We start from the raw sequence: 27,155 nt of genomic DNA, 5'->3' as shown, positions 1-27,155 counted from the left end.
GTGTCACAAATGTCTACAGTAGATTAAGTGAATTCAGATAAAATTTAATATGAAAAACTGTGCTGAAAATCACTAAGGGATAGAGAAAAAAAAATTTACACAATTTAATTCACTAGATTTCATTTACTGCTGGGGACACATTTTTCACATTAAATGCTAAAAATTAGAAAACAGGAAATAATTAAAATTATCTATCAGGAGACTGGGAGCTTTGATGAAAAAGCAGGACAGTTAATTGACAGGTACATACACCATGGACAATACTTTGTAAAACACAAAATGTTTCCTCCAGTATATGTAAAGTTTTTTTTTTAATAAACATATTCAGAGAATTCCACTTTCATTTCATACTATGTAATTCGACTATACTTTAAGGAGCACAAATGCTACACATTTTAAATTTTTAATAAATATTATGATTATAAACACAGCTTGTTTCTGACATTTCCTTATAGTGTGTTTCATTCAGATCTATCACTCTGCACTTAGAATGCTTTGCATGTGCTTTAAATCACATGTACAAAATAAAAGTTAGTTTGAGCTGCATAAAAACTAGAACGATGCTAAAATTCCTAGTCTAAGCAAACAGGCCATTAAATATAAGAAGCTGAACATTTTTATTCAAATTTCACTTTACCAACCTTTATAATTTTCAAAGTCGAATTGACAGTTCTACTAATCAATCTTAAAGAGGATTTTAAAATCAAAATGATATTAAATAATCTGCTTTTCACAAGTCTTACCTTTTCCAAATTAGGAAGCTTGGGAAATCCCTTAAGATTTGTCAGACCAATATTTATCAGGCTAAGGGATTGTAAATTAACAAATTCTTCAGTCAAACCAACAATTGACGTACTCCGGCAATTGTCCAATACAAGTTCTTTGATCTAAGGGAGGGAAAAAATTAATTTGAAACATACAATTTTTAAATCTGCCATTTTAAATAATTATGCAATGAAATTTACAGGAAAATGGTTTAGTTTCAGAATACATGGCATGGATCAAACACATAGCTGTGGACTTTAAAATATAGAAAATTAGGAGTTTTTCAGAGGTTTATGTGCTGCACGGCAATCTCTTTAAAAAACTCCAAATTAACTATATTATGCATATCATAGTTATTGAAATATTTATGATTCTGATGTACAATATATAAATATTGAATTAAATATTCCAAATAGTATGCACTTTGGCCAATTTTATTTTGTGATTTTCTTACACTTTTATATACTGAGAAAATCTTGTTTAATAAAATGAAAATAAATTAATATAGTTTGACTGCTTCAAACATGCATGCACTATTCAGATTGGTTTATTCTCAAAATAGGGTGGACAGACAGGAATCTTGTAATAGCGATTTCCCACGGCATTCAAAGAGCACAGACATATAAGACAGCAAAATATTTAAGTAAACTAAGCTGATCATTATTTATAATTAGCAGTTTTATTGCACTGGGTTTAATTTTGAGCATTTCATTTATTATACAATTGTAAAAATATAAGTGTTTTCCAAATTAGTTTCTCTATACATACATTATTTTATAAAACATAAGTAAATTTCATTCTATAATAACTTAGTAATTATTGTTATTATAGTGTATCATTTTTATTTTACTCTATAATTATAGTTATAATTACTTAGTTATTCCATTTAATTCAGCCATTTTCTTATTTTTGATTATTTCTTCATCCTCAGCTTCCACGTCACAAAATGTAATGACACTATATAGCAAATTTCGTTATTTTTCCGTTTCGCCGGCGCAAATCTCGCCAAGCAGACTTTGTTGGCGACAGCATACAGATAACAAATGTTAGTTCTAACAATTTTTTATTTTGAAGGCATAAACATTTTAATATGATTTAAATTTTTGTAAAAAAAGGTCAATAAATTTGTAAAAAGACATTAAGAATTTACTATGTTTTCATGGTTCAACATCCTGATTCGCATCACGTGACCCCAAGTGATTTAATCTCAAGTAAACTACGCTACAAAAATCTAATTTTCTCAGTAATTAACTATGTTAATATCAAGTTAAATCTTAATTTGGAATACAAGTTTAAATGCGAGAATTATATCAATTCGTACAAATAGCTTACTCGGAAATTATGTAAAACCGCAGTGCATTCTCGTTAGAATTGATGAATTCGACCCTTAATTTTGAATTTTCTATATTTTCGCCTTCGGATGAGCGGTGTGACTGCATCCTAATTGACTTAATTACTATGAATGGTCTTAGGGCATAAAATTTAACTATCTTGTAAACATTCTTATGTAATTGTATGCCAGTATTGAAAGAAACAATCAATCTGATCGGAAAAGGCTGCGACTTGCTTTGAAAACGAAGCATAAAACGTTACCAGTGAAGATATTCCGTTTGGCATAATTTGTACCATTATTGGCGACTTTATCGTTTCCGCCGGCAAAACAGAAAATTACCCAAATTTCTTAACACCAATAAAAACGACTTATTTTAATGATAAAAAGAAGCTATCCCAACACTTACATAAAAGACCACAAAACTGGTAAATGTCATGAAAACCTATTGATCAGTCTCCCCATTTTTTTAACTTAAAAAAATACTCCTGCTAAACAATACAGTTCTAGGATTTTTAATGACCTTATCTTAAAAAGTAAGCAATGAAATACGTATTGTTATTACAAAATTCATTTACTGGAAGGGGGGAATCAACATTCTCCATTTTCAGGCTGCAAACCACTGATAATCTTAGCTGAATATGAACCAAAGGCATGAAAGGCGAAGACAGGATCACTTCATGATGAGGACTTTCCCCTTCTTTGATCAACTAAATTCCCTCTTCCCTGGTAAAGAGGGACTTCTCACCTCCTGACATGTAATCAACGCCCCTTTTGGACCATTCTATGTGTTTTTGCAGAATGCCAGCCAAGGCTGCTTTTGAGATGGCCAAACTATAACATACATATTGCTGTGTGGATTAACTTAGTAATGTGCCATTTACTAAGGTAAAACAAATAAAAATTCTGACTGATTAAATACTAGTTGAATTTTTATAAAAAAGGTCTACAGATTATATCAAATAATACTGAACAAGAAAAACGCTGAAGAGAAGGAGGAATGGAAGAGGTGCAGAAGTGGAATTTGCACAATATAAGTTTCATTATTTCAATATTCAATTACTAGTACAGAGCATTTTCCTTACTATGGTAAAAATTAAAAACATTACAAAAAATATGATGTTAGAAAGTGGGAGAGATGGAGTTATGAAAATATATTTTACAATTAAATGACCCACATTTTTGCATTTTGCTAGTACATAAGCTAATTTTTATAAAATATTCAAGTAAATGCAAAAATATTACAAAACTTTTAAAATTTTAAGCTTTAATATCACCACTTTAATGCTATTCATCAGTTTCCTAACTAATATTTGATCACAATGAATGGATGAGAATATTATAGAAAGCAAATATTAATTTTTTTCAGTACAGCAGCATAAAATTTTTCTCTGGTCAATGTACTCAAAAACAGAGAGCATTCTTACTGCAAAAATTCATAAATTAAGATATACAGTACAAAGTCCGTAATCCGGAATTATTTATAATCCGGGCCTCAAGGTCACAAACTTACACATGCGCGTAAAGCCAGTAAAGCATTTATACATGTGCACTTCCAATAGTGAAGAAAGCGACAGAGAGATTATTGAAAACGAAAAAATTCCGATTGACAAGTTAGTCGGTCTTCTCGATGCAGCAATTACAAGATTTGAACAGTGGAACTTTGTAACTGAACAAGAAATTATGTCTGTTTATAGAAGAGAGAATTAAAGAGAAAGTATTAGCACAAAAAAATGAAGCAACTTAAACAACTTACATTGAAAGAAATTTTTAATAAAGTAAACAAATAAATATAAGGTTTTTTTTTGTAAATTTTGACACCCTTTAGATCATAATTGCTCTTTATTTCATAAATTATGGTTTCATATTTTTAATTGTATAATTTCTGCATGCCATCTTACCAGATTTAAATTGAAGATCTATAATCTGGAATCGCTGGAGTTCCGATTAAGGACTTTGTACTGTATATCTTTTGACAAGTATTAATAAAAGTTACTGAACAAGATTTAAATCACAGTGTAAATTAATTAGCCCTATTTCTAGATTTGTCAGTTTTGGGTAATGAATATAACTTAAAACTGGACCGCAGACCATAAACTCTATTAATTTTTCTTAAAATCTGTCATAACGCTAATTTATCGAAAGTATATTTGCGGGCAGCATAAAATTACTATGACAGAGTTGCCAACTCTCCCGATTTAGGCGGAGACTCCCGATTTTCGACCGCTCTCCCGCCAACCCGATTTACAATATATTTCTCCCGACTTTTTCTTATTCTTAATATTTCTCACGATTTTTATGGAACTTGGCTTAATACTTCGTTTTATGAACAAAAACGTCTGAAAGCAACTGAATTTTCTCTAGATTACATCTAAAATGAAACCTTGCGAATCAGATGAGAATTTCTGCTTTGTGATTGACAGCATACGCATCCAGCAACGTCGTTCTCCAGTTGTCCAATGGGCATCGAGCTCCACTGCGTGTCATCTGGCATATATTAGCCAATGAGCACAAAGCAAGCTCAAGGCCGTTGGCCGTTCTTTGGATGTTTCGCTATTTCGTTCATCTTGTCCTGAGTTGTGTGAGTACACGTGCCTTTAGGAAATAGTTTTAGAAATTATCGTCTTTTGATATGTCTGCGAGAAAGGTGAAATATTCGTGCACGTTTCAAAAATCGTACACAGTTGACTTTCCTTCCATTATTTCTTCAAGGAAATGTAATAAATTTGCGATGTGTACCATCTGTCGTTGCGATTTTTCGATTTCGCTTGGTGGAAGGGCAGATGTTCTCAAACATGTGCGTACACAAAAACACAAGGACAACATGAGTTGTTTTGAAAAAACGAAAAATTAAATTTTTCTTCGGAAACAAAAGACCAAAAAGTGATTAATGCAGAATGTCTGTTCTCTGCCTTTTTACTGGAGCACAACCTGCCACTGAATGCATCGGATCACGCTGCAGCTTTATTTAGAAAAATGTTTCCCGATAGTGAAATCGCTAAGAAATACTCAAGTGCAAGGACCAAAACAGGTGCAATTGTTAAAGAAATGGGTTTGAAAAATAAATCTTCAGTTACTAATTGCATTAAAACAGCTCCGTTCTGCCTCTCTACGGATGGAAGCAATAATACAATTCAAAACTGTATCCAATTGTTGTTTCTTTTTTTAATCCACAGTCTTCAGAAATTGAGTAGTGCAGTTTACTTTCTGACCCCACTTTAGAAGGACATTCCACAGGCTTTAATATAGCACATCTAATTATTAAAACTTTAAATGCAGTCCCTCTGGATAATTGCTTAGCGCTTGGTGCCGATAATGCACCAGTAATGGTAGGCTTGAAGACTGGTGTTGCAGGCATCTTAAGAAAGGCAAATTCAGATTTGCAGATTATGAGGTGCACCTGTCACCTCTTACATTTAGCAGCTGAAAAAGGGGCAGCTTCTTTACCATTAAATGTGGATGAACACATTGTTGATAGGGTATTTTTCCGTTTGGCCAGCGCAAATCTCGCCAAGCAGACTTTATTGGCGACAACATACAGTATACACATAAAAAATATTTAAAAAAAATGTTAGTTCTAAGAATTCTTTTTTTGAAGGCATAAACATTTTAATATCGCTTAAAATTTTATAAAAAGCCAATAAATAAAGACAGTAAATTTGTAAAAAGACATTAATTTAAGAATTTACTATGCTTTCATGGTTCAACATCTTGATTCGCCGGTTCATATCACGTGACCCCAAGCGATCTCATCTCACTTAAACCACTCTACAAAAATCTAATGCTCGCAGTAATTATCTACATTAATTTCAAGTTAAATCTTAATTTGGAACACAAGTTTAAATGCAAGAAATATTTCAATGCGTAAGAATAGCTCACTCAGAAATTATGTAAAGCTGCAGTGCTTTACTTCGCTAATGCATTCTCATTAGAATTGATGAATTTAACCCTTGACTTACATTTTCTATATTTTCGGCTTCGGGTAAGCGCTGTGATTGCATCCTGATTGACTTAATTACCGAAAATGGCCTTAGACATAAAACTGAACTATCTGATAAAAATTCTGTGCAAGTATATGCCACTATTGAAAGAAACAATGAATCTGATAAGAAAAAGCTGCGACTTGTTTTGAAAATGAAGCGTAAAAGGTTACCAGCAAGAATATTCCGTTTGGCATCGGTTGTACCATTATTGGCGACTTTATCGCTTGCGCCGGCAAAACGGAAAAGTACCGTTGATAGTTATAATTATCTTGAAAGGAGTTCTAAAAGAAAGGAAAAATTGAAACAGTTCCAACAGCTGCATAATACTGAAATGAGAAAAATTTTAATTTTTTGTAATTTCTGCATCATTCAGCAATTCAACTGGCAGTTCTCAAAATAATACTGCAAAATATAAGCGTAAAGCTGATACAAATTTCTCTCAAAATAAAAAAAAATTGCTCAACACACGAAACATTTTCCGATTACAGTAAGTTTATCATGTGAAGAACGAATATTTATGGTTTTTCCTTCGGACTTTAACAAAGCTTTTTGCTCTTTTTTTTTACAATTCATTTTGCCATCATTCGATGTTCTGAACACAATTCTACAAAGCAGAATTCCATTAATTCATGTTTTGCAATCAATGATTTATGATCTGTTTAAAGACATTTTATCAAAGTTTGTAAAACCAGTCTGTGTTTTGTCTTGTAATTCTATATATGATGTGATTTATGGTGAAACAGAAAATCAGAAGGAAGATGAAGATTTGGTAATAGGAGCTGCAACTACAAAAGTAGTGGAAGAACTTTCAGAAGAAGACAAAAATAAGTTTTATCTTCATTTTAGAAGTTACTTCTGTCGTGTATGTGATTACACACTACATAAATTTCCAGTCAAACGATGAAGTGATTTTGCATACTAAAGTTGCTGATGTTTCTGCTCTAACAAATGCATCTTTTTTTGATATAAGGTACTTTTTGAACAGATTTCCTGTGTTACTTCGTTTAGTCATGAAAGATGATGATATTGATGTTGCTACTGATATACTGCAGTCACAATTTTGCAGTTTACAATTAGAAAACTTGGATGAAGTTATAAAATCAGCTAGGATTGACACCCAGTGGAGGTTAATTGGAAAATTGAAAGGTGCTGATGGAATTTTAAAATATAGTGAACTCTCTAGAATTATGTTGGCCATCTTGACAGTTCCCCATAGTAATGCGGTGTGTGAGAGGATTTTCCGTGTTGTTGCGAAAACGAGGACTAAATTTAGACCTAATATTAGTGATGACACATTAGAAAAACTTTTATTAGCGAAAGCAGGCCTACGTGGCAATTGCTATGAACAAAATTATGAAGTTTCTTTCTTAACGAGAGCAAAATCTGCCACTGTCCATAACATTTGTATGAAAACTGATTAAAGTTTTTTTTTTTTTTTTAAACGATGAAAGTAATAAAAATGTTTTTTATGTCTAAGGTATTTTTGTTTTGCTTGCATTTAAGACTTAGTAACTATTTAAAGTTAATTCATTATTAAAAACTATATTTTTATCATTTAAAAAGTCTTTTTAACATTGTGAAAAATCTTCTGATTTCTTAAAAAAATCTCCTGATTTTTGAGTGTCATAGGTTGGCAAGTATGCTATGATTTGATCGCCAGTTTGACTTTGAAACTGTTTTACTAGAATACAATATATATGATTCAAATTAATTTCCGATGTCCACATTGCTAGTTTTAAACAGGCGAAGTCAGATCACACACAATACAGTGACGTGAGACTACTTACCCGTATGAGGATCACATCGGCAAGGAATCACACAAAGGATTGAACTGTTTAATAATTATGGTAACCTCCGAAGTTGAATGCTATGGAAACCCTTTTATGATGCGATTGTGGTAAATTTTACTGATTGGGAAAATATTTGTATGAACTTATTTCTGTATTGAATGTCAGGAAGTACATTGCTTATTTTGTGCCATAAAATGGCTGCATGTGATAAGATTAATGTGAAGTTTCTGTATGATTTGCAACAAAAGGGAAAAAAGCATTAACTGACTGATGTGTAAATGAAGGTTTACTCTGTAGTCATTATGAGTGCCCTGTTTGTATGAAGGAAATGTGTATGGCTGAATGTAAAGATCATTCAGATGGCCCTGAATGGGTTCGTCAAGAGCAAGGATGTCAAACTCACGGCCCGCATGCGGCCCACAACAAATATTTTTGCGGCCTGGCCAATACATCGTCTAATAATAATATATAATAATAAAATAACATATCGACGAAGAAAAAAATGAAATGTTTACTTCTACGTAATTAACGATAATTTATTCAGTGTTGTTAGATTACTCACAGCGAGCTGACACACACACTACTTAAATTACAAATGCATGTGAGTAGCTTGCGTTCAGCTACCTTCGGCTTTTGGGGGACACGTGCACTCAGAACTTCATCCCCCGATAGCCGAACGTGTCCGAACTCATGGTCTCAGTTTTCCAATCATGGTTTTTTACGATATATTGGTGCATGCACTTTGCTTTATTATTAATTATTACTTAATTCATATTGTTACGGATTTCATAGTTATTTATTTATTTAGTTTTTTTTTATTTAGAATTGTAATTAGATTTGCTTCATGTTGCCTTAGCAACACAGACGATTTTTGAAAAGACAGCTGCGTTGGAAGGTTAAAAATAGAACAGCGTGTGCATTTAATACCTAATAAATAAATATCTCGTAATTGCTGTTGCCATCCACAAAAATCCAGATATTTATAGATGTTTCCAGTATATTCGAGAAATTAATTATAAAGCTTATAAAAGCCGAGAACAAACAACTCATCTCAGTTGTAGCTGTAGTTCTAGCGAACTGTTTGTTTACTTAATGCTGTGATTGATTTGTAGCGATTTCGCTGTGAGATAGAATTAGTTTCTCTGTTTTGAATTGATTTTTGCAAGTGTTTGACATTTTCTGATATTGTTAGAATATTTTTGAAGAAGAAATTTTGATTTATCTCTTGTGGAAAGAATAGATTTTTGTTAACTTTTTAACGTTAACCGTGTTTATTCCAGCCCTTTGTATTCAGTATGTCTATATCAAAACCAAGTGGTAGTAAAATTAAACGAAAAATCGCTGACGAACATAGAATATTCCAAGTAAAATGGGAATTAGAATATTTTTGCTGTTAAATAAAAGATAAAATAATCTGCTTGATATGTAATAATACTATTAATGTACCAAAGTTATATAATATTAAATGCCATTAAGAACAACAAAAATCGAAATATAACAATTACGAAGGATTAATGAGAGAAGAAAAGTTGAAAGAGCTCAAGTTAGGAGTGAAAAAGCAACAGTCCATGTTTAGTAAAGTATTGCAAGAAAGTGAAGCGGCGGTACATGCAAGCTACGTCTTGTTCGAGTTGATAGCTAAACATTCGAAGCCTTTTACTGATGGTGATTTCATCAAGGAATGCCTAATGAAAGCTGGAGAAATTGTTTGTCCTGGAAATGTGAAGGCTTTTCAATCAATTTCATTGTCTCGAAATACAGTTGCGGAAAGAGTTACTGATTTAGCTGCAAATTTCAGATCAAAGCAAAATCATCTAGTTTCGAAAGTTTCTCCATTGCCTGTGACGAGAGCACGGACATTAGTGGCAAAGCTCAATTAGCAGTGTTTCTTCGTTCTTGTGACAAGAATTTTAACATTTTTGAGGAATTACTGGAACTACCACAGGAGAAGATACATTTACTTGTGTTTTTTGACTTTTGCAGACATACAATCTACCTTTGGCAAAATTAAATTCTGTAGCTACAGATGGCGCTCCATAAATGACCAGGAAAAACAAGGGCTTCGTAGCATTACTAAGAAAAAACCTTAGTGAAATTGAACGGTTCAAACATTCATCATATGCATTGCATTATACATAAAGAAGTTCTATGCACGAAAGTAATAAATATGGAGAATGTTTGGTCATATATAAAAAAAGTTATAAATTTTATAAGATCTCGAGGTTTAAATCAGCATCAATTCACTGCTTTCTTAAGTGAGTTAGTGAATATTCGGGTTTGTCCTACTATACCGAGGTACGTTGGTTATCTTGCTCCAAGATTCTCAAACAATTCTGGGATTTGAAAGAAGAAATATGTCAGTTTTTAAAAACGAAAAATCAAGACATAAGTTTGTTTTACAATCCACTATGGATACACGATTTATCTTTCTTGGTTGATATAACCAAACACTTAACTGATTTAAATTTATCGTTACAAGGAAAAGATCATATCATTACGAACATGTTTGACATAATTAAAGCATTCAAATGTCAACTAGTTCTTTGGGAAAAACAAATTAAAAATGAAGATTTGACGTACTTCCTGACATGCAGCATGAACAAATCAAGTTTAGATGATACTTGTTCGTATCAAAAATAAGCAGAAAAAATTGCAAATTTAACAACTGAATTTGAAACGAGGTTTAATGATTTTAGTTCCCTCGAAGACAAATTTTTTTTGTTTTCTTCGATTTTCTCAATAAGTATTGACTCGGTACCCAGCCATATGCAAATAGATGTGATCGAGATTCAATGCAACTCAAATTTGAAAGCAAAATTCGGTCGATCTTTGGACTATGGTAACTTGGCGATTTTTTGGCGACCAACTCTGCTACAGCAACCCTCTATTTTTTTTTCCCCGCCGCCATTTTGTCTTCACGAAGTAAAGACATGTTTCTTTTCTTTTTATTTACTCAACACTTTTTCCAACAATCTACTAGCCGAATTACACTTATGCTAGAAATTTTATGTAACAAAATTGCTTAATCATGACAAATATTAACTGCAAAATTGGGAAAAAGTGCATAATCACAAACTCCTTGCGCATTTTTCAGAATAGCACATACACATTAACCATTTACACGTCGACTTATTTTTACTTAAAAAAACATCCCAGAATTGCACATTGCACACACTTTATCCATCTACACTGCTATTTTCTCATAAATTATAAAAATTTGCACGAAAATGCATGAAAATTTTCTTAATCTTTAAACTCGGTAAAAAGCACATATATGAAATTACCTGATCGCGAAAAAGTATATACCTTTTCGAAGAATGAACATTTCCACGTATAAAATAAATAAAATATCCAAAAGCTTTTACCTCTAAATTATCTATTATATTATAAACGTCACCAACGAATTTATACGCAAACATTAAAAATAGTTACAAATACTTAGTGTCAAATACTTAAATTCTTTCCATGCACATTTACTTCTACTCAAACGTATTCCAAAATACTACAAACATATAATTCTCAAAATCACGATCATTAAATTAATAAACACTACTTAAAATATAAATAAGCACATACATTAAATTAATAAAAATTAGCTTACAATCCTAATTACTTTAAACTAAATCAGTGCTAATAACAATTTTCGGCTGATCTTTAGAATATGGTAACAGGTAGTTTGGCGACATTTTGGAGGCGATAAAAGTTACTACCTAGGACTTTGGGAATAAAGTGAGAAGTTTTCAGTTCCGATTACGCATTATTTTGTGTGAGGGAAATGAGAGATCATAAGATATGTCATGTGACATTAATGGACGAATCACTTTTCTTTAATTGGAAAAGGGGATATATTGTAAAAATATCTGCTGTACTTTATAGGAGTAGTTTCATTCTATGTTCTGTGAAGCTGTGTTGTTTAATATTTGGATCCCATGGCCGTATATAAAGTAAATCCGAAATTTTTATTACGTTTATGTGTAATTGAAAAGAAATGCTTAATTGCGGATTAATGGACAAATTACTGTTCTTTAATCGGAAAAGGGGGGGGAATTTGGAAAACTGTAGTGCTATATTATTTTGTATTAAGCTTCATTGTGTGTTGTATGAAATAGTGGAAGTGTGCGTGCCACGTAATGAAAATTCTGAAGATTAGGTAAGTTAGTATTTTTAATAATTTGAGGATCTTATTTTTATGCATTGTTCTAAATGTAAGGAGTAAATAAATTAATATGATATCATTGGAAAATTGTTATTAGCAACGATTCAGTTTAAAGTAATAAGGATTGTAATCTAATTTTTATTAATTTAAATGCATGTGCTTATTTATATTTTAAGTAGTGTTTTTTAATTTAATGATTGTGATTTTGTGAGTTATATGTTTGTAGTATTTTGGAATACGTTCGAGTAGAATACGTTGAGTATTTTCATGCATTTTCGTGAAATTTTTCTAATTTATGAGAAAAAAGCAGCGTACATGGATATAGTGAAGAGTGTGCGCAATGCTATTTTTGTGCAATTCTGTGATTTTTTTTAAAGTAAATATAAGTTGATGTGTAAATGGTTTATGTGTATGTGCTCACTTTTTCCCAATTTTGCAGTTAATATTTGTCATGATTAAGCAGTTTTATTACATAAAATTTCTAGCATAAGTGTAATTTGGCTAGTAGATTGTTGGAAAAAGTATTGAGTAAATAAAAAGAAAAGAAACATGTCTTTACCTCGTGAAGACAAAATGGCGGCGAAAAAAAAAATAGAGGGTTGCTGTAGCAGAGTTGGTCGCCAAATTTTCGTCAAAAAATTGCCAAGTTACCATAATCCAAAGATCAACCACTGATTTTTTTTTTCTTGCAGCCCGCCTAAAGTTAAACCTTGTTTGTTTGGCCCAAGTATACCTATGAGTTTGACATCCCTGGTCTAAAGAAATGTCACAGACAGTCCAGCATTACGAAGGTTATTTTTGTGAATTTATGTGGTGATGGCAGTATGCATATTCCAGTTGAGATAATTTTAGAAAGTGTTTGGATGCTGTTAAGGAATTTTGTGTGCCAGACTGAAGACACAGAAATTTCTAAATATGGTAAGTCTATATTTCCTTTCTGTAGTGCATATATGCGATAACATGCATTTCCTTTTTTTTTAAGTTTATTTCATTGTGTGATTTAAAATGCAGTTTAATAAGCTTCAATTCGCTACAAATTTTATTCCATTTTGGCAATGAGTAACCTAGTTTTAACATTATACGAAGTCATCATTCTCCCGATTTTTTCGAAGTGAAAATTGATCGATGCATACATGGACACTGAGTTTGCGCAATTCTTTAACTTGTTATTTTTGTTTTGTGTAGCAGCCATTTTGAAATTATGCCTTGCTTGCCAAATCACCAATTTTTGCCAAGGGACACCCTGAAATATATTTTTACCAAAATAAATTGCCTACCATGATTATTTTCAAGTGTAAAGCATTACCAAAAATGACAATATATTCGTCTCTTGTTTGCACCCTCAAAAATGGTTGGATGGATAACACCTTAATGATAGACTGGTTTCAGAATGTATGGTGCAAAAATACAGGTGCACTTTTAGGGAAACCTTCCCTTTTGATATGGGATAGGTTTTGCACACATCAATCAGAAAAGGTTGTTAAAAAAAAAAAAAAAAAAGTTCAGAAACAATACCTTTCTGTGATCTTGGGAGGGCTGACATCACAGAAATTTTACAACCGCTGGATATTAAGATAAATAAACCTTAACTGCAGTAAACTATGACTTTTTTTTAAAAAAAGAAAGCTACATTCAACAATTATTACATATTAAAGGGTGAAGTGCAGAACTGCTCACTTATTTGGCACTTTTTAGAAGAATAAAAAGAATTGGATTTTTGTCAATTTCCCTTGCCTTTTTAAGTGAAAACACATCGATGTGTACATGGACAAAGTCAAGGGAGTGCACAATGCCGAATTTGTGCAATTATGACTTTTTTTTTAAAGTGTTTGTGTGATTCTTAAAAATGTGCCAAGCAGTGGGTGATTCTGCACTTTCCCCCTAATCTTAACTTTACAACACCTAATGATGCTTTAATCCCAGTATACGGTGCACACGGGATTTGGCTACTTTTGGATAAGCAGTAAACATGACATACATGAGTAGTAAATGGGTTACTTTGATGTTGCTGATAATTTTCAAAATCGTGCCAAGGCTGCACCATATACTAGGATTTTACCCTAATGATTTATCTTTCCAATAACTTGAACCTAGAATACGTTTATCATTTTCTCTGCTACTTTTCATGACTCGGTTTATTCATTAATACTTAGAGAAGATGAATAGACAGCAAACCCAACGAACTTGTATGCTGAATGTCAGTTTGTATTTGCTTTGTTATGATTGGTCAGTTCTTTTATTAGGCTGGCATAAATTTTAACAGTTAGAAGGAAAAGGTTTGATGCATCCTTCAAAGGTAGATTTTCAGAGTTTACCTTTGTTAGTCAGACAAAAACAATCACTATGTAGATGAATCCATTTTAAAATATGGGGGGATTTATTCTCTGAATACACAGATGAAGGGGTACATCAGGCAAATCTTTTGAAATTTTCAGAACCCGTCTCTAAAATTCAATTCTGCTGCTTACATCAAGTTGCCAGACCACAGTGTTACAGATTGGCGATATTTACAGTTGGCGAAAAAATGGGGTTATACACAAGCCGTTCCAATGCTAGGGTTAAATCAAGGAAATACTGACAAACTGCAGTAATAAATACAGCAATATTAATGAACATTACAGGTTATTATGTAACTACCAATTTAACTAATTTTAACTTAATATGAATGAGATACGCGGAGAAAAAATATGTGCACAAATACCCTTCTTTGCTTTTTGTTCTAATTCTTTGATTATTTGCATGATACAATAGTTTTAAAATATGCAATTTAAAAATTAATGATTGTTCTCTCTTTCATATTACATTTAAAAAATAACACTGTTGCCTAATACAATGCAAGCTGCAGTCAATGAGCCAATAAACTGCACTTAAGCTATGCATAGTCTACACTTAATAATAATAATAATAATAATAATAATAACAGTTCACTTTTGACCTTAACAGCAAGCTTACACCTCTGTATATCACATATTAAAGGAAACTCAGAGTATCAGAATTATATAATACATATTTTTAAATATTACACAAGGGGAAGTTTTAAAATAATTCCAATTCTTTTATAGGGAAAATACACGCACTTTTTTACAAAATCTAATATATAAATTATTCTAAATTTCCTAAATAACGACTTTAGATTCTTCGGTATTACCCCATTACAATATTCCACCACATAAATGCAGAAGAAATATAGATAGAATTTAAGAACTCGTAATAAGAAAACTATATTAAATAAAAAATATTAAAAATTCTGAAACAAACAACAATTTTGATGATTTAGAAATAAATTTTATCTTAAAACAACACAGTAGAACCATTAAAATGCAAAAATACTTTAAATTAATATATCCTACCGAGCATAAAATGGATGCAGTAAATGCAACATTCCATTTTAAAATAATGGCAAAATGGCGCCAAAGTCACAATTCAATGTTGATGTATATTTCCGCGCTTTACTAAATACAAACAACGTACACACATTAAATTGATTAATAAATTAATTAAACAAAACATATTTGGCTGTAGGTTTCGCTAATTCTCATTGTTGTATTCAACATTTCGACATAACTACACTTGAAATTTAAACTTCTAATTCGAAAGTACTATGTAACAAATCACGCTTGATAAAAAACATAATACATAAAAAAATTATACCCTCACCTGTGCAGGATCTTTACCTCTCTTTTCTAACTCAATCCTTTTCTCCATTTTTTTACGAATTAAAACCAAAAACCACACAGAAAAACTACTTTTCAACAGAAATTACTGAAAATCGAGCAATGGACGAAATTCAAAGACCAAGTTCGCAGTTCAAATTTGTCGGGGGAAGACACGGTCACCGTTAAAGATAAGCTGATCGGAGAAGGTCTTATTTTTTACCCCAGCGCCCTTTCTTCGAGCATTGCAAATTATCGTTTCAGTAGTTTGTATTAAACACACACACACACGCAAAAAAAAAAAAAAAAAAAAAAAAAAAAAAAAAATACAATTTACACCATGGAATAATTTAAAATCAAAGTCGACATGCAAAGATTTCGATGATTATCAACGTGAACAAGATTGTTTTTCTACTTATCTCTGTGGAAGCGAATCAAATCGAGCTGAAACATAAACTATGGTGAACTGATGCGTATATAATAGTTTAAATAAAACAGAAAAAATGTGTGTGTGTCATTTGAAAATGTTGCAGACATGGTGTTAAAGCATGAAGAAATAGTTGCAGTCGTGTCTGATTTAAATATTCCTCCATATTTCACATGACACATATTTTTAAGCCAACATAAACAAATAGGCGCTGTTATAGAAAAACTAAATCGGTGCCGTTACATTTTTAAAACATAATTATGTAAACAGACGAGGCAGTAGATTATCTAGCAAGGAATAGGAAAGCGAAATGTGTCATTTTCGAAGATTAAGTTCGAAAGAAAAAAGATACAGGTTTTAGCTTTCTCATAAAAATTTTCGATATTCGTTGTTTGAGTTTCAGTTAGAAAATTATCTGCGTCATCTGCGTTGTGTGAAGGATGAAATGAAAAATATCCAATTCAAGATATAGAATTAAGGGAATATAGCAAATTGAAGCTCAACATTTTCCAAATCGTTAAGCACCGCACTGAGTCCACAAGGATGTCATCATCTTCGCAAAATCTCTGCCATAACCTTTTCTTGACGATTATTATGCCCCGACTTTAAATAAGATTCTAAAAAATTTAATCTGCTGTAGAGATTTAGAAAAGTGCTGCTTTAATTGAAGAAGAAAATAGCATTCCCTAGTTGACTAAATAGTTGATTAAATTATAGAATTCATGAAATAAATAAAAGGTACTGTTCTGTTATCAGTTCCGTATCCAGAGATTGTATATATGTAAACACAAATGTATGTCTGTGTATACATATACATACATACACACACACATTCATACATTTCTGAATCAGGTCTCAAAAACAGAATAGTACGTAGTTGGGTCTCAAATTCAAACATAAAGCTCTGTAGCCCACAGAAAAAAAGTCACAGTTTACCTGCAGAGTTATGCGTGCATAATGTTCATAGCCAGCTTTTGAATTACGTTAATTAATCCAGCGCAATGGCTGTATTAAAAATGATTTAATGAGACTTTCAGGTGTTTAGCTTTAGTACATCAGTGATTCCAAGGTTCTGTCAGTAAATGTATGCAGAAATGCACTTTCTTTTTAACATCTGCACAAAATGTTATCCATTTACCTAAACCTGGATTTATGATCCAACAGATATTTATTAGATTCATTCGGTAGTGCAACTAAAATGTTCATAGAATAGAAATGGAAAAGTACTAATAATTTAATAATAATAATTATTGCTATTTAAAAATTTAAATATGAAATACTTTTTTTTAACAATATTGGATTTTGGCACTGTTTTATGAAAATACCAATCTGAAATTTTATGGTTTTAGAAAATTAATTTTATATGTTATATCAATTTAGTAAGAAATTTAAAGATTTTTGAAATATTTCAATTCGGGAAGGCTGTTAAAATTTAATGAGTTACATATATAAATTAAAATTATTGTTTAAAATGTTGAATTTTTTAAATTATTTTGAGAATGAGGTTGTAAGATTCAATCTGAAAATTCTCTAAATTTTCTGCCATTAAACATTTACTTTCCGAGCCCCAGAATCCACAAAAGGCTTTAATAAAGAAATATTGGAACTACTCTTATATGCGCCCTCAGGTCGCCAAATTTCTCGCTAAACATTTTCTGCGAGAAACTCCACGGTGCCATATTACTATCTAAATTTTTTGTCTACATTTTCGAACTTTAAGCCTAAAATGTTTCCAAAAATGCACTTTTCGCACATGCAAAAACCACGTTTTGAACACACAATTTAATCTAAAAATCCGAAACAAAAACAAAAAAATTAGATAGCAAAAACGTAAAGTTTCTAACCAAAAATATTTGACAAAAATCCATGCACACAGCAATATGTTTTAACTTAAAAAAAACATGCATGAATTGCACAATCTAGACAGCGAAGGAATCTATGAACTATGCACACCTCGCTTTAATAAATTAACATAACAATAATAAATTTCAAAGAATATCATGTACACAGCATTCTGTTTAAACTTAAAAAAGCATCTACAAATTGCACAATCTAGGCATTATGCACAAATCAACAAAATAAACCAAAATAAATTACAAATAATTCAAAAAACAACAATAACAACAGAAATTCATATTAAAAAAACAATGAACATAACATTCTACAAAATAAAAATAGTAAAATAAAATGGACTTACCATAATGGATGCTTCTTCAGACAGCAGAACATAGCTTTAACATGCAGCCACGCACTATCTATGGTATTTATATGACAGCCATACTCGCTATCCACAAAATTCATACTATGGTTAAAAAAAAAAAAAAAATTTCAAAACCTTCTTTTTCTAAATCCTTGTAAGATTTCCAGCCATCCAAAGAATAGTTGTACAAGGCTCAATCAACTCTCTAATACACTGCATCAGCGTTTCCTTACTTCTATCATGCACAGCCACTAAAAATAATCTCCCAGACCCTCTTGCAACCATGTCTCTCATTGCAACATAGGCCATTTCAAAACGCGCATGACTCGAAGCAACTAGCAATTAAAACACTCCAGCAAAAGAGTTTTCAACGTCAAAAGGGTTGCCATACAACACGCAGTCGTGGCAAAAACAAGTTCAGAACACATATTGCCACATTTGGGGATCTTAGGGCGCATATTAGAGTAGAGCCGAAATATTACACATCAAAGATTCTCAAATAAAGACATTTTTATTTACAGCATACTACCAGGCAAATTGGAAATTAAATATTATTACCACTCGCAAGTTGTATTAATGACATATCCTTTGCATTTGTGTAAAGCTAATGTGCTTATATTAAAAGGAATAAATACTTAACAAGCAGACGATGATTCTAAATTATGATCAGAAATTCTACAGTACGTTTCTACATCGTGCTGAATAAAAGTATACAACACGTAGCAATACACTGGTGTGCAAAAATTAAGGACGAATTCGAAAAATTAGCATATCAGCTGAACGAAGAGGCAGAGCGGACAGATAGACCAATCAGGAGATTAAGTAAGGTGATGTACGGTAGCACATGTGCAGATATGCAAGTAGACGTAATGGGGGAGTGTCTGAGTAGTATAAAGCATGTTGTCGGTGTAAGATCAGTATTTCTGGCAAAGAGATTGCACGCCGTATAGCAGTTAAAATCACACCGAGTTGCTGCCTCAGCGAGAAATGGCGAATAATCAACCTGTTAGACGACATCTGGATGCTTTACCCTAGGTCGAATCATTGGGAAGTTGGAGGAAGGCCGCAGTGTGACAAGTGTGGCTGCAGAGTTCGGAATTGCTCACAGCATCGTTTCACGACTTTGGAGACAATTTCAAACTACAGCAACAGTTATCCGGGGGGGGTTAGTAGTGGTCGTCCACGAGGAAGCACACCCGCAGATGACCGGTACATTGCCTTACAGACCAGAAGAAACAGGCGGGAGAAATCGCTAGACACACGACACAGGCGACTGGACGACCGATATCGCGTTTTACCGTGGCCAGAAGACTGCACGGTGGTGGTCTGTTTGCACGACGCCCTGTACAATGTGTACCTCTAACGCCTGCCCATCGGAGAAGGCGTTCTCTGTGGTGCCGGGAACACCGGAACTGGAGAGACAATGAATGGGGACGAGTACTCTTTACAGATGAGAGCAGATTCAGTCTGAGTAGCAATTCTCATCGCATACTCATCTGGAGAGAGAGCGGGGAAGCCGCAATCATCCCTCGAACATCATTGAAAGGGACAGGTATGGAGGTAGCGGTGTTCTCGTTTGGGGAGGCATCATGCTTGGTAGTCGTACAGACCTTCACATCTTCGACGCAGGTTCAGTCAACGGGACCCGTTATTGTAACGAGATCCTTCTTCCATATGTGCGTCTTTTTAAAGGCGCTATGGGTCCGCAGTTCCTTTTCATGGACGACAGTGCACCATGTCATCGCACAGTAGCTGCCGAACAGCTCTTAGAGAGTGAGGATATTGAACGTAAACGTATGGATTGGCCGGCACGATCTCCGGATATCAATCCTATCGAGCATGTATAGGATTTTCTAGGCAGACGCTTGGCAGCTCCTACCTTACCACCAGTAACGATTCCGGAGCTTCGATTGGCGCTGCAAGATGAATGGGCAGCAATGCCTCAACAACTCATTGACACCCTCATTCTCAGTATGGGCAGACGCTGTGAAACCTGCCTAGCAGTCAGGGGAGATCATATTCCCTATTAAAGACCGGATGTTTCTTGCTGGACACCCATCACAGGGATGTTTCGGCCTTCAGTCGCATTGCGCTCCATGCTACTTTTTCAATAAAGCTTCTTTTTATCCCTCTGATTTCTCTTTTAGTAAGTGTTGCTTACATTACTCATGTCCTTACGTATTGGGGATCTTACGGTATTAAATGTGTTGATTTGGAAAGCTTTTGTACAAAGTTATATTGAAAAAACCATCTCGTCCTTAATTTTTGCACACCAGTACCAGTGTATATAAGAAATGCCAAAAATTAGAAAAGCACATAGAATAAACAATCTTAGCCTTTTAGAAACCCAATTTGTCAAGAACTTTTATCTGTCTATCTGATTTTCATTTTAGATTTCAGAATACTTACATAGTCAACTGAGTACTTATTATCATTACAATTTACTTTTTCTGCTTTTAGGATGTGGATATTCTTTGGAACAGCCTTGATGCCAAACAAGGGAGAAACAGCTTTAGATCAGACTATGGTTAAGATCTTATGATGTACTTCCTTTAGGGAGACAGCTGTGATACTTTTTCCCTGTTAAGGGATTTTTCATAGTAGCAGATCGGAGTACTGCACCTGTTAAATGCTTATTTTCCGTTTTCATTATTTTGTTATGCTTCCCTGTACTTGTCGATATTCAAAAATGGTTTGTTCTATACCTTTTTAGTATTTGTGTAAGTGTATTGCAAGTAATCTGTCAACATTTCCTTATATGCCCTCATTGATACCTAAATTACTATATTTATACAGTGTAAATGCTTTGCAAACACGGGCTTCGTACACTACACATGTGTGAGAGGAACAATCATAATAAACTTAAGCTTATGATGGTACAACATTAAACACCTTTTCTCCCCCCTTCAGCGACAAATATTTCAATTGTGATATCACAGTGACAGGTTTTCCAATAAATGTAACATATGATGTTAAGAACATAATTACTATACTTCTATAAGACATTTTCCAGTTTCCTGTACTCTTCTGCAGCAACATGCTATCCATCTTTGTTATGTATGCTTTGACATCATAGTTATGTATAGTAATCTGAATTGAGAGGAGCTTTAAATTTGCATCTAGAGTGGCAGTGTTGCTTTACAGTTCTTAAAGATATCTGGCTTAAACAGACCTAAATTCTCAGACAAAATACATTTACAGTATGTTTATTCTGAGACATTTGTAGCCTCAATCTGATACTATTTAGTATATGTTAATGGAGTAAGCATATTTATTATTTTTAGTGTTCATGATATGCAGTGCTTAAATTGTGCCGGAGCCCACCTCCGGTACTTCTCAATTTTTAAGATAATTTACAATTCTAACTGGAGCGCACAGGAGCTCTAAATAAGATGAGCTCTGGTAGTTTAACAATAAGCAGACCTTCCAATACTCTATTTCCCTAGAAATATGAACTTATGAGAACATGAGACGTTCAAGTAAAGTCCCTTCATTCACATGCGGAAGCCTTTCCATTTAAGAAGGGCAATAAATTCAAAGGAGTTTGTTTAGGATCGCATAAATTTCTCACCATGCCATCATATCTAGTGTATTGTTATCGATGGTTAGTTATCCTCACAGGAAGGAAAATTTGTGTTCTTAAATGTGTGTCAAGTGACAGCGAGTACAATAAGAGCGAGATGCTGAGATAAACAGCTCAAGCATGTCCTATACATGGTCTTCCCACAGTATCCACTAATGTAAACAAATACGAGGGGGGGGGCGAAAAGTGTAACTAACAACTTTACTTTAATACTTAGGAGTCAGATTCAGGACTCATTTTACCTCTGACACACATCCGCTTGATGGCTATACTTATATCAGCAGAGAGCTGCGGTCAAAGAGAACATTCTCTCTCACCAAGATTCCCCTCATTTTTTGTTTCCACCCACTCATACTCTCAAGCCCTCATTCTGTTTCGCCTTGTTTTAGCATTATCTGAATTTTCATCTGCTATAAGTATATTTAAATTTTTTTTTATGATTTTTCCCTACGATCAGAGTTTAAATTGGGCCGGAGCTCACCTGATCCCGGCTCCTATGCTTCTTAGTTTTGGTAATAAATCATAATTCTAGCCAGAGTGCACTGGAACCCTAAATAAGAGGGCTGCGGCACTTCATTTATGTAATTGAATAACAAAATCAATAGAAATTTTTTTAGCAATAAAATTATATTAAAAAATAGTTTATTAAATTTTAATTTATCTCTTTACATTTAATTACTTTAATTATTTCAATAAATAATAGTTAATTATCTAATAATTATCAATTAAATCATAATTTATTAATTTGATGATAATCAACTATTTAATTTTAAAATTCTTAATGAATATATAAAATTCTTAATTCTTAATTGTCATTTTATTTATTTATTTACTCTTGTTCCTCTTTGCTGACGGTCTTCCATAGGGCTCCAGTACTTCTAATTTTAGAAATTAAGCCCTGATTATATGAATTAAAAATAATAGGTTTTTGGAAATATATATGCAGTAAATTTGTGTGCAGTTCAGCATGGTAATGTTTTCAAGTCTCAATTATTCAAAATTTCACAAGATGCAATGACATTGTATTTCATTTTTTAACTGCAGTAAAAATATAAAAATTTAATTACACCTGCTAGAAGCATACACATTTTGCAATATCTTAAACACATATTTAGTTACATGCATTATGGAATGGAAAGAGTAATTTGCCATTACACATTTCCTCATCTTCATATTTATAATATTTCATATGTATAATGCATTCTAAATTAAAGGTTGCAATAAATTAATAAATTCATATTTCCTGATATACAGTAAGTAAAATATTAATGCTGTATACAATTAATAAAAGTGTATTTATATGCTACAAGAATAAACTGAAAATAGTTTGTTTCATTTTTGATTTTAATTGTTATAAATATAAATCATCTCTAACTTTCAGTATGTGAAATCACATAGCACAAAATAATGCAAACATCTGTGAAAAGTATGACGTATTTTACCTCTGCAGTACAGCCGCACCACCTGCACCTAGTCTGCCACCTAGTGAGCATGAAGAGAAAGGTATCAGTCTCTCAACAGCAGTCACCTGCGTTGCATGCTTCGATCGAACTGTCTGTGAGAAGTTGAAATGTCAGACCTGTCAGAGTTCCAAAGAGGAATGATACTTGGAGCGCATTTAAGTGAAGCATCGGTTACGGAAACAGCAAACCTTGTGGAGCGTGCAAGGAGTACGGTATCAGCCGTTATGACAGCGCATATGAAAGAGGGTAAGACGATGTCTTCAAAGCACAACAGTGGCTGAAAGTCAAAGCTGGCTGATAGGGATAGATGGGTCTTGAAGTGCATAGTAGCCCAAAAGCACAAGCAATCGTTATCCGAGATCACATCCGAAATTAATAGTCATCTCCAGGATCCTGTTTTGAAAAAAAAAAAAAAAAAAAAACTGCCAAAAGGGAACTTCATGCTGCAAACTTTTATGGCAGAGTGGCAATTTGTAAACCCTTGGTGACAGCAACTAATGCTTTCAAGCAATGCCAATGGTGCAGAGATCACAAAGACTGGTCCCCACAGCAGTGTAATATGTTCAGATGAATCGTCATTCACCCTCTTTCAGACGACCGGACGTGTTTATGTTTGGAGAACGCCCACAGACGCATTTCATTCTAACTGCCTCTTGCCGACTGTGAAGCATGGGGGTAGCGCCATTATGGTATAGGGTACAATATCTTGGGCCATTTGTTATTCTGCATAAAAGGATCACATCCAGTCACTATCTAAGCATTCTAGGGGATCATGTCCATCCTTTTGCCCAGACTGTATTCCCTGGGGAGTGACCACTTTTTCAAAATGACAATGCACCTATCCACACTGCTAGATGTATTCAAAAATGGTTCGAAGAACATGACAATGCAATTGAACATTTCGCTTGGCCCTCTCAGTCCACGGACTTGAATATTATTGAACATTTATGGGCATATTTAGAGTCCAAACTTCGTTTCCGATTTTTACCTCCATCCAGACTTTCGGAATTAGAGACCACTCTGCAGGAAAAATGGCTTAATATTCCTTTAAATACTGTCCATGACCTTTATGCATCTATTTTACATCGCATTCAATCTGTACTTCAGTCAAAGGGCGGTCCAACCCCCTATTAATAAAGATTTTCCATTATTTCACAGGTGTTAGTATTATTTTATCCTCCATCGTATGCGATAATAAAAAATTTTGCAGTATTTCATTCGTATGATTTATTTCATTTAATTAAGAAATTCTTGGTAATTGATTATGATTACAGCAAGATATTTGAGAATTATTATAAAAGAATTGTACAAATAGATAATAAGAAACTTTTATACATGCATTACAATGACAATGGATCTTGTTTACAAAACAGATTGGTTCTACAGCAGACCTTGTCAGGAAATTAGCATCACTGGAACAGAAGTGATGTGACATGCTGAATAACTTTCAAAGTATATGCCAATCACTTCTTTGCATTACACTTAGTAACAGTTCATTTGAACAATTCTGATAAATATCAAATTTTGTTCTCCACATTCTTTACTGTGTTTCTGCAGTCATATTTCACATTCCATAATATATTGTATTGCAAAAATTACTACTTATGCTCTATTATCCTTAGAGGGTTGACTATCGGTTCCGATTTATATATAGATAGATAACCTAGGGATAGCTATATGTTAGTTTATGCGTAATATTGAGTTCATATCAAAAGTCTATACATAACTACCCATCAAAATGTTTTGCAGTATAGTCTAGTAACCCCTTGTTACCAAATAAAAACAGAAAATGAGGCACGTAAAATCTATATAGTGATTAAAAAAAAATCATCTGAATGCAAATTACTCATGTAAGAACAATACAGTTATTCAACTAATATGCTTAACAGTAAAATTAATTCTAGGTAAGCTAATTGCCCCCTGCTAGAGAAAAAAAAAAAAAAAATATTTTTAGTGCATTTTACAAAATTACAGTTAAGCTCAAATTACATACTTTTAATTTGCTTACTAAAAAAGTAATTTTAGTAATAGTCTATCTTATTGTGATTTTTATTTTGATTTGATTATGGCAAAGTACGTGAGAGCTATAAGCGTAAGCAGAAGGATTCTTCCATGAAGGACTTTGTAAAAGACACTGACTAATATCCACACTACACATGTATAAAAAAGCCAGCTTGTTTGCCTAAAATTGAACTCGGATCAAACTACCAGCTTTGAGGAACATTACTGCCGAGGCACTGGTGGGCACATTTTCCTTATGGTAGAATAAATTTTTGCATTGTGTTTTAAAATTTTTCTAGTGGATATTACATTTTAAAGCTATGACACTGAGACTATTGTGGTGTCAATTGCAAATGACTTGTGTTCATACATGTGTCCCAAATAATACTTACTGTGCAATAAAAAAACCTGTTCATTGCTTACTATATAAAGCATTCAGTTTAAAAGTGCACCCTTCATAAAAATCATAATTGTACACATTTATAAACCAAACCTTGTATATATCCATACATTCAGGTTTCAGCCATAGAAGGTGCTCTTTTTTACATCTCCTGCTATAAACAATGAACCTGTTTGATCGCCAGCAAGTGATATTGTTCCACTTGCGAGGCTTGACTGGAATGTGCTCATGCTTGAATACTCCATAGCAAGATATATACTTCATCTACTGAAGAATACTACTGAATGATATGGATATTAGAACTATCGAAGTTGTAGTACAAGAATTGGATGAGAGTATGAAAATCATTAATCAAGAGATACTTTCATGGCTCGACAAATCTACACTCTACATTGATCTTTGCATAACTGTATACGGCCCTCATATGCCTTTCAGTAACTTACTAGAGATTTCATGGTGGCTGGGTCAAAACTATATAAGACAGGGAAGAGTATTGAAAGATGCTTGTGGGAGCTTTGCCTTTTAAATGTGGTTTGCATTATGCTGTACTTAATATTCTTAATAGTTTGAAGTGTAACTACAGATTGTACTTTGTGATACTGAGAAGGGTTGTATGAGTATTTTTGTGGAAATTTCTAGAGCTGTAAAGTGTTTCTTTTGGTAAAATTAATTTTATAGAGCTATCATCGGTTCTGTGTGCATTCAATCTATTACGGACCTGTATGTATGCAAATGCATATATAATCTGGGCATATTGTTTTCTTCTTTCACGACTACTGCTTTCCAGTGATTACCTAATTTCTTTTGTGAAACAATGGTAATGTTTTTTTTATGACGATTATAATACGATTTCTGCTTAGTTCTTTTTTGGTTGATTTTTTTTTCTTTCACATTTTCCACAACTTGAAGTTTCAATCATTTTTCTGATGTAAGAAGAATAGTTCTTGTTCTTCTACTTGCAAGTTGTTGAGCTGCGATTCTAACAACTCATTAGCTGGAGTGTTCCTATGAGTTAACAATGCTAAATAAGGACCAGCATAATCCACTCGAGTTTTCTTCAGCAATTTCTTCGCCATTTATACTGAATGCTCTGCTAATCTATTTGACTGCAGATGGTGAGGACAGTTTGTTATGTTTAAAATTGCTTTTTTTGACCGATTATACTATATAGTAGTACAGTCAAAAGTCGTTAATTCGGACACCCATAATCCGGACATCAAAGTAACAAACTTTCTGCGCATGCGTCGCTTTGACGCATGTGCATAAGACCTTTACGCCTGCGAATATGCGTGTGCGCAAAATATGTTTACGAATGCGCGTTTAATGTATAACGGATGGTATAAGCTAAGATAAAATTATCTAATTCAGTTAATGTTGCAGATTGCGTTGTTCCTTAATCTTCAA

General features: G+C 33.1%; 1 protein-coding gene across 1 annotated transcript in view; it reads right to left on the bottom strand.

Moving 5' to 3' along the window:
• Positions 1-15,857, bottom strand: part of LOC118195430 (acidic leucine-rich nuclear phosphoprotein 32 family member A-like) — a 47,582-nt gene extending 31,725 nt beyond the window's left edge. The window contains exons 1-2 of the mRNA XM_035366734.2: positions 15,682-15,857; positions 744-887 (exon numbers count right to left, since the gene is read on the bottom strand). Coding sequence (XP_035222625.1) covers positions 744-887; positions 15,682-15,729 — 192 coding nt within the window. The 5' untranslated portion in view covers positions 15,730-15,857. The remainder of the gene's footprint in view (positions 1-743; positions 888-15,681) is intronic.
• Positions 15,858-27,155: the final 11,298 nt, after the last annotated feature.

This window comes from Stegodyphus dumicola, chromosome 7 (assembly GCF_044657685.1).
Source record: "Stegodyphus dumicola isolate Sdum_Otavi_A_Nest chromosome 7, ASM4465768v1".
Classification (NCBI taxonomy): domain Eukaryota; kingdom Metazoa; phylum Arthropoda; class Arachnida; order Araneae; family Eresidae; genus Stegodyphus; species Stegodyphus dumicola.
This window is presented reverse-complemented; position numbering and strand designations above follow the sequence as displayed.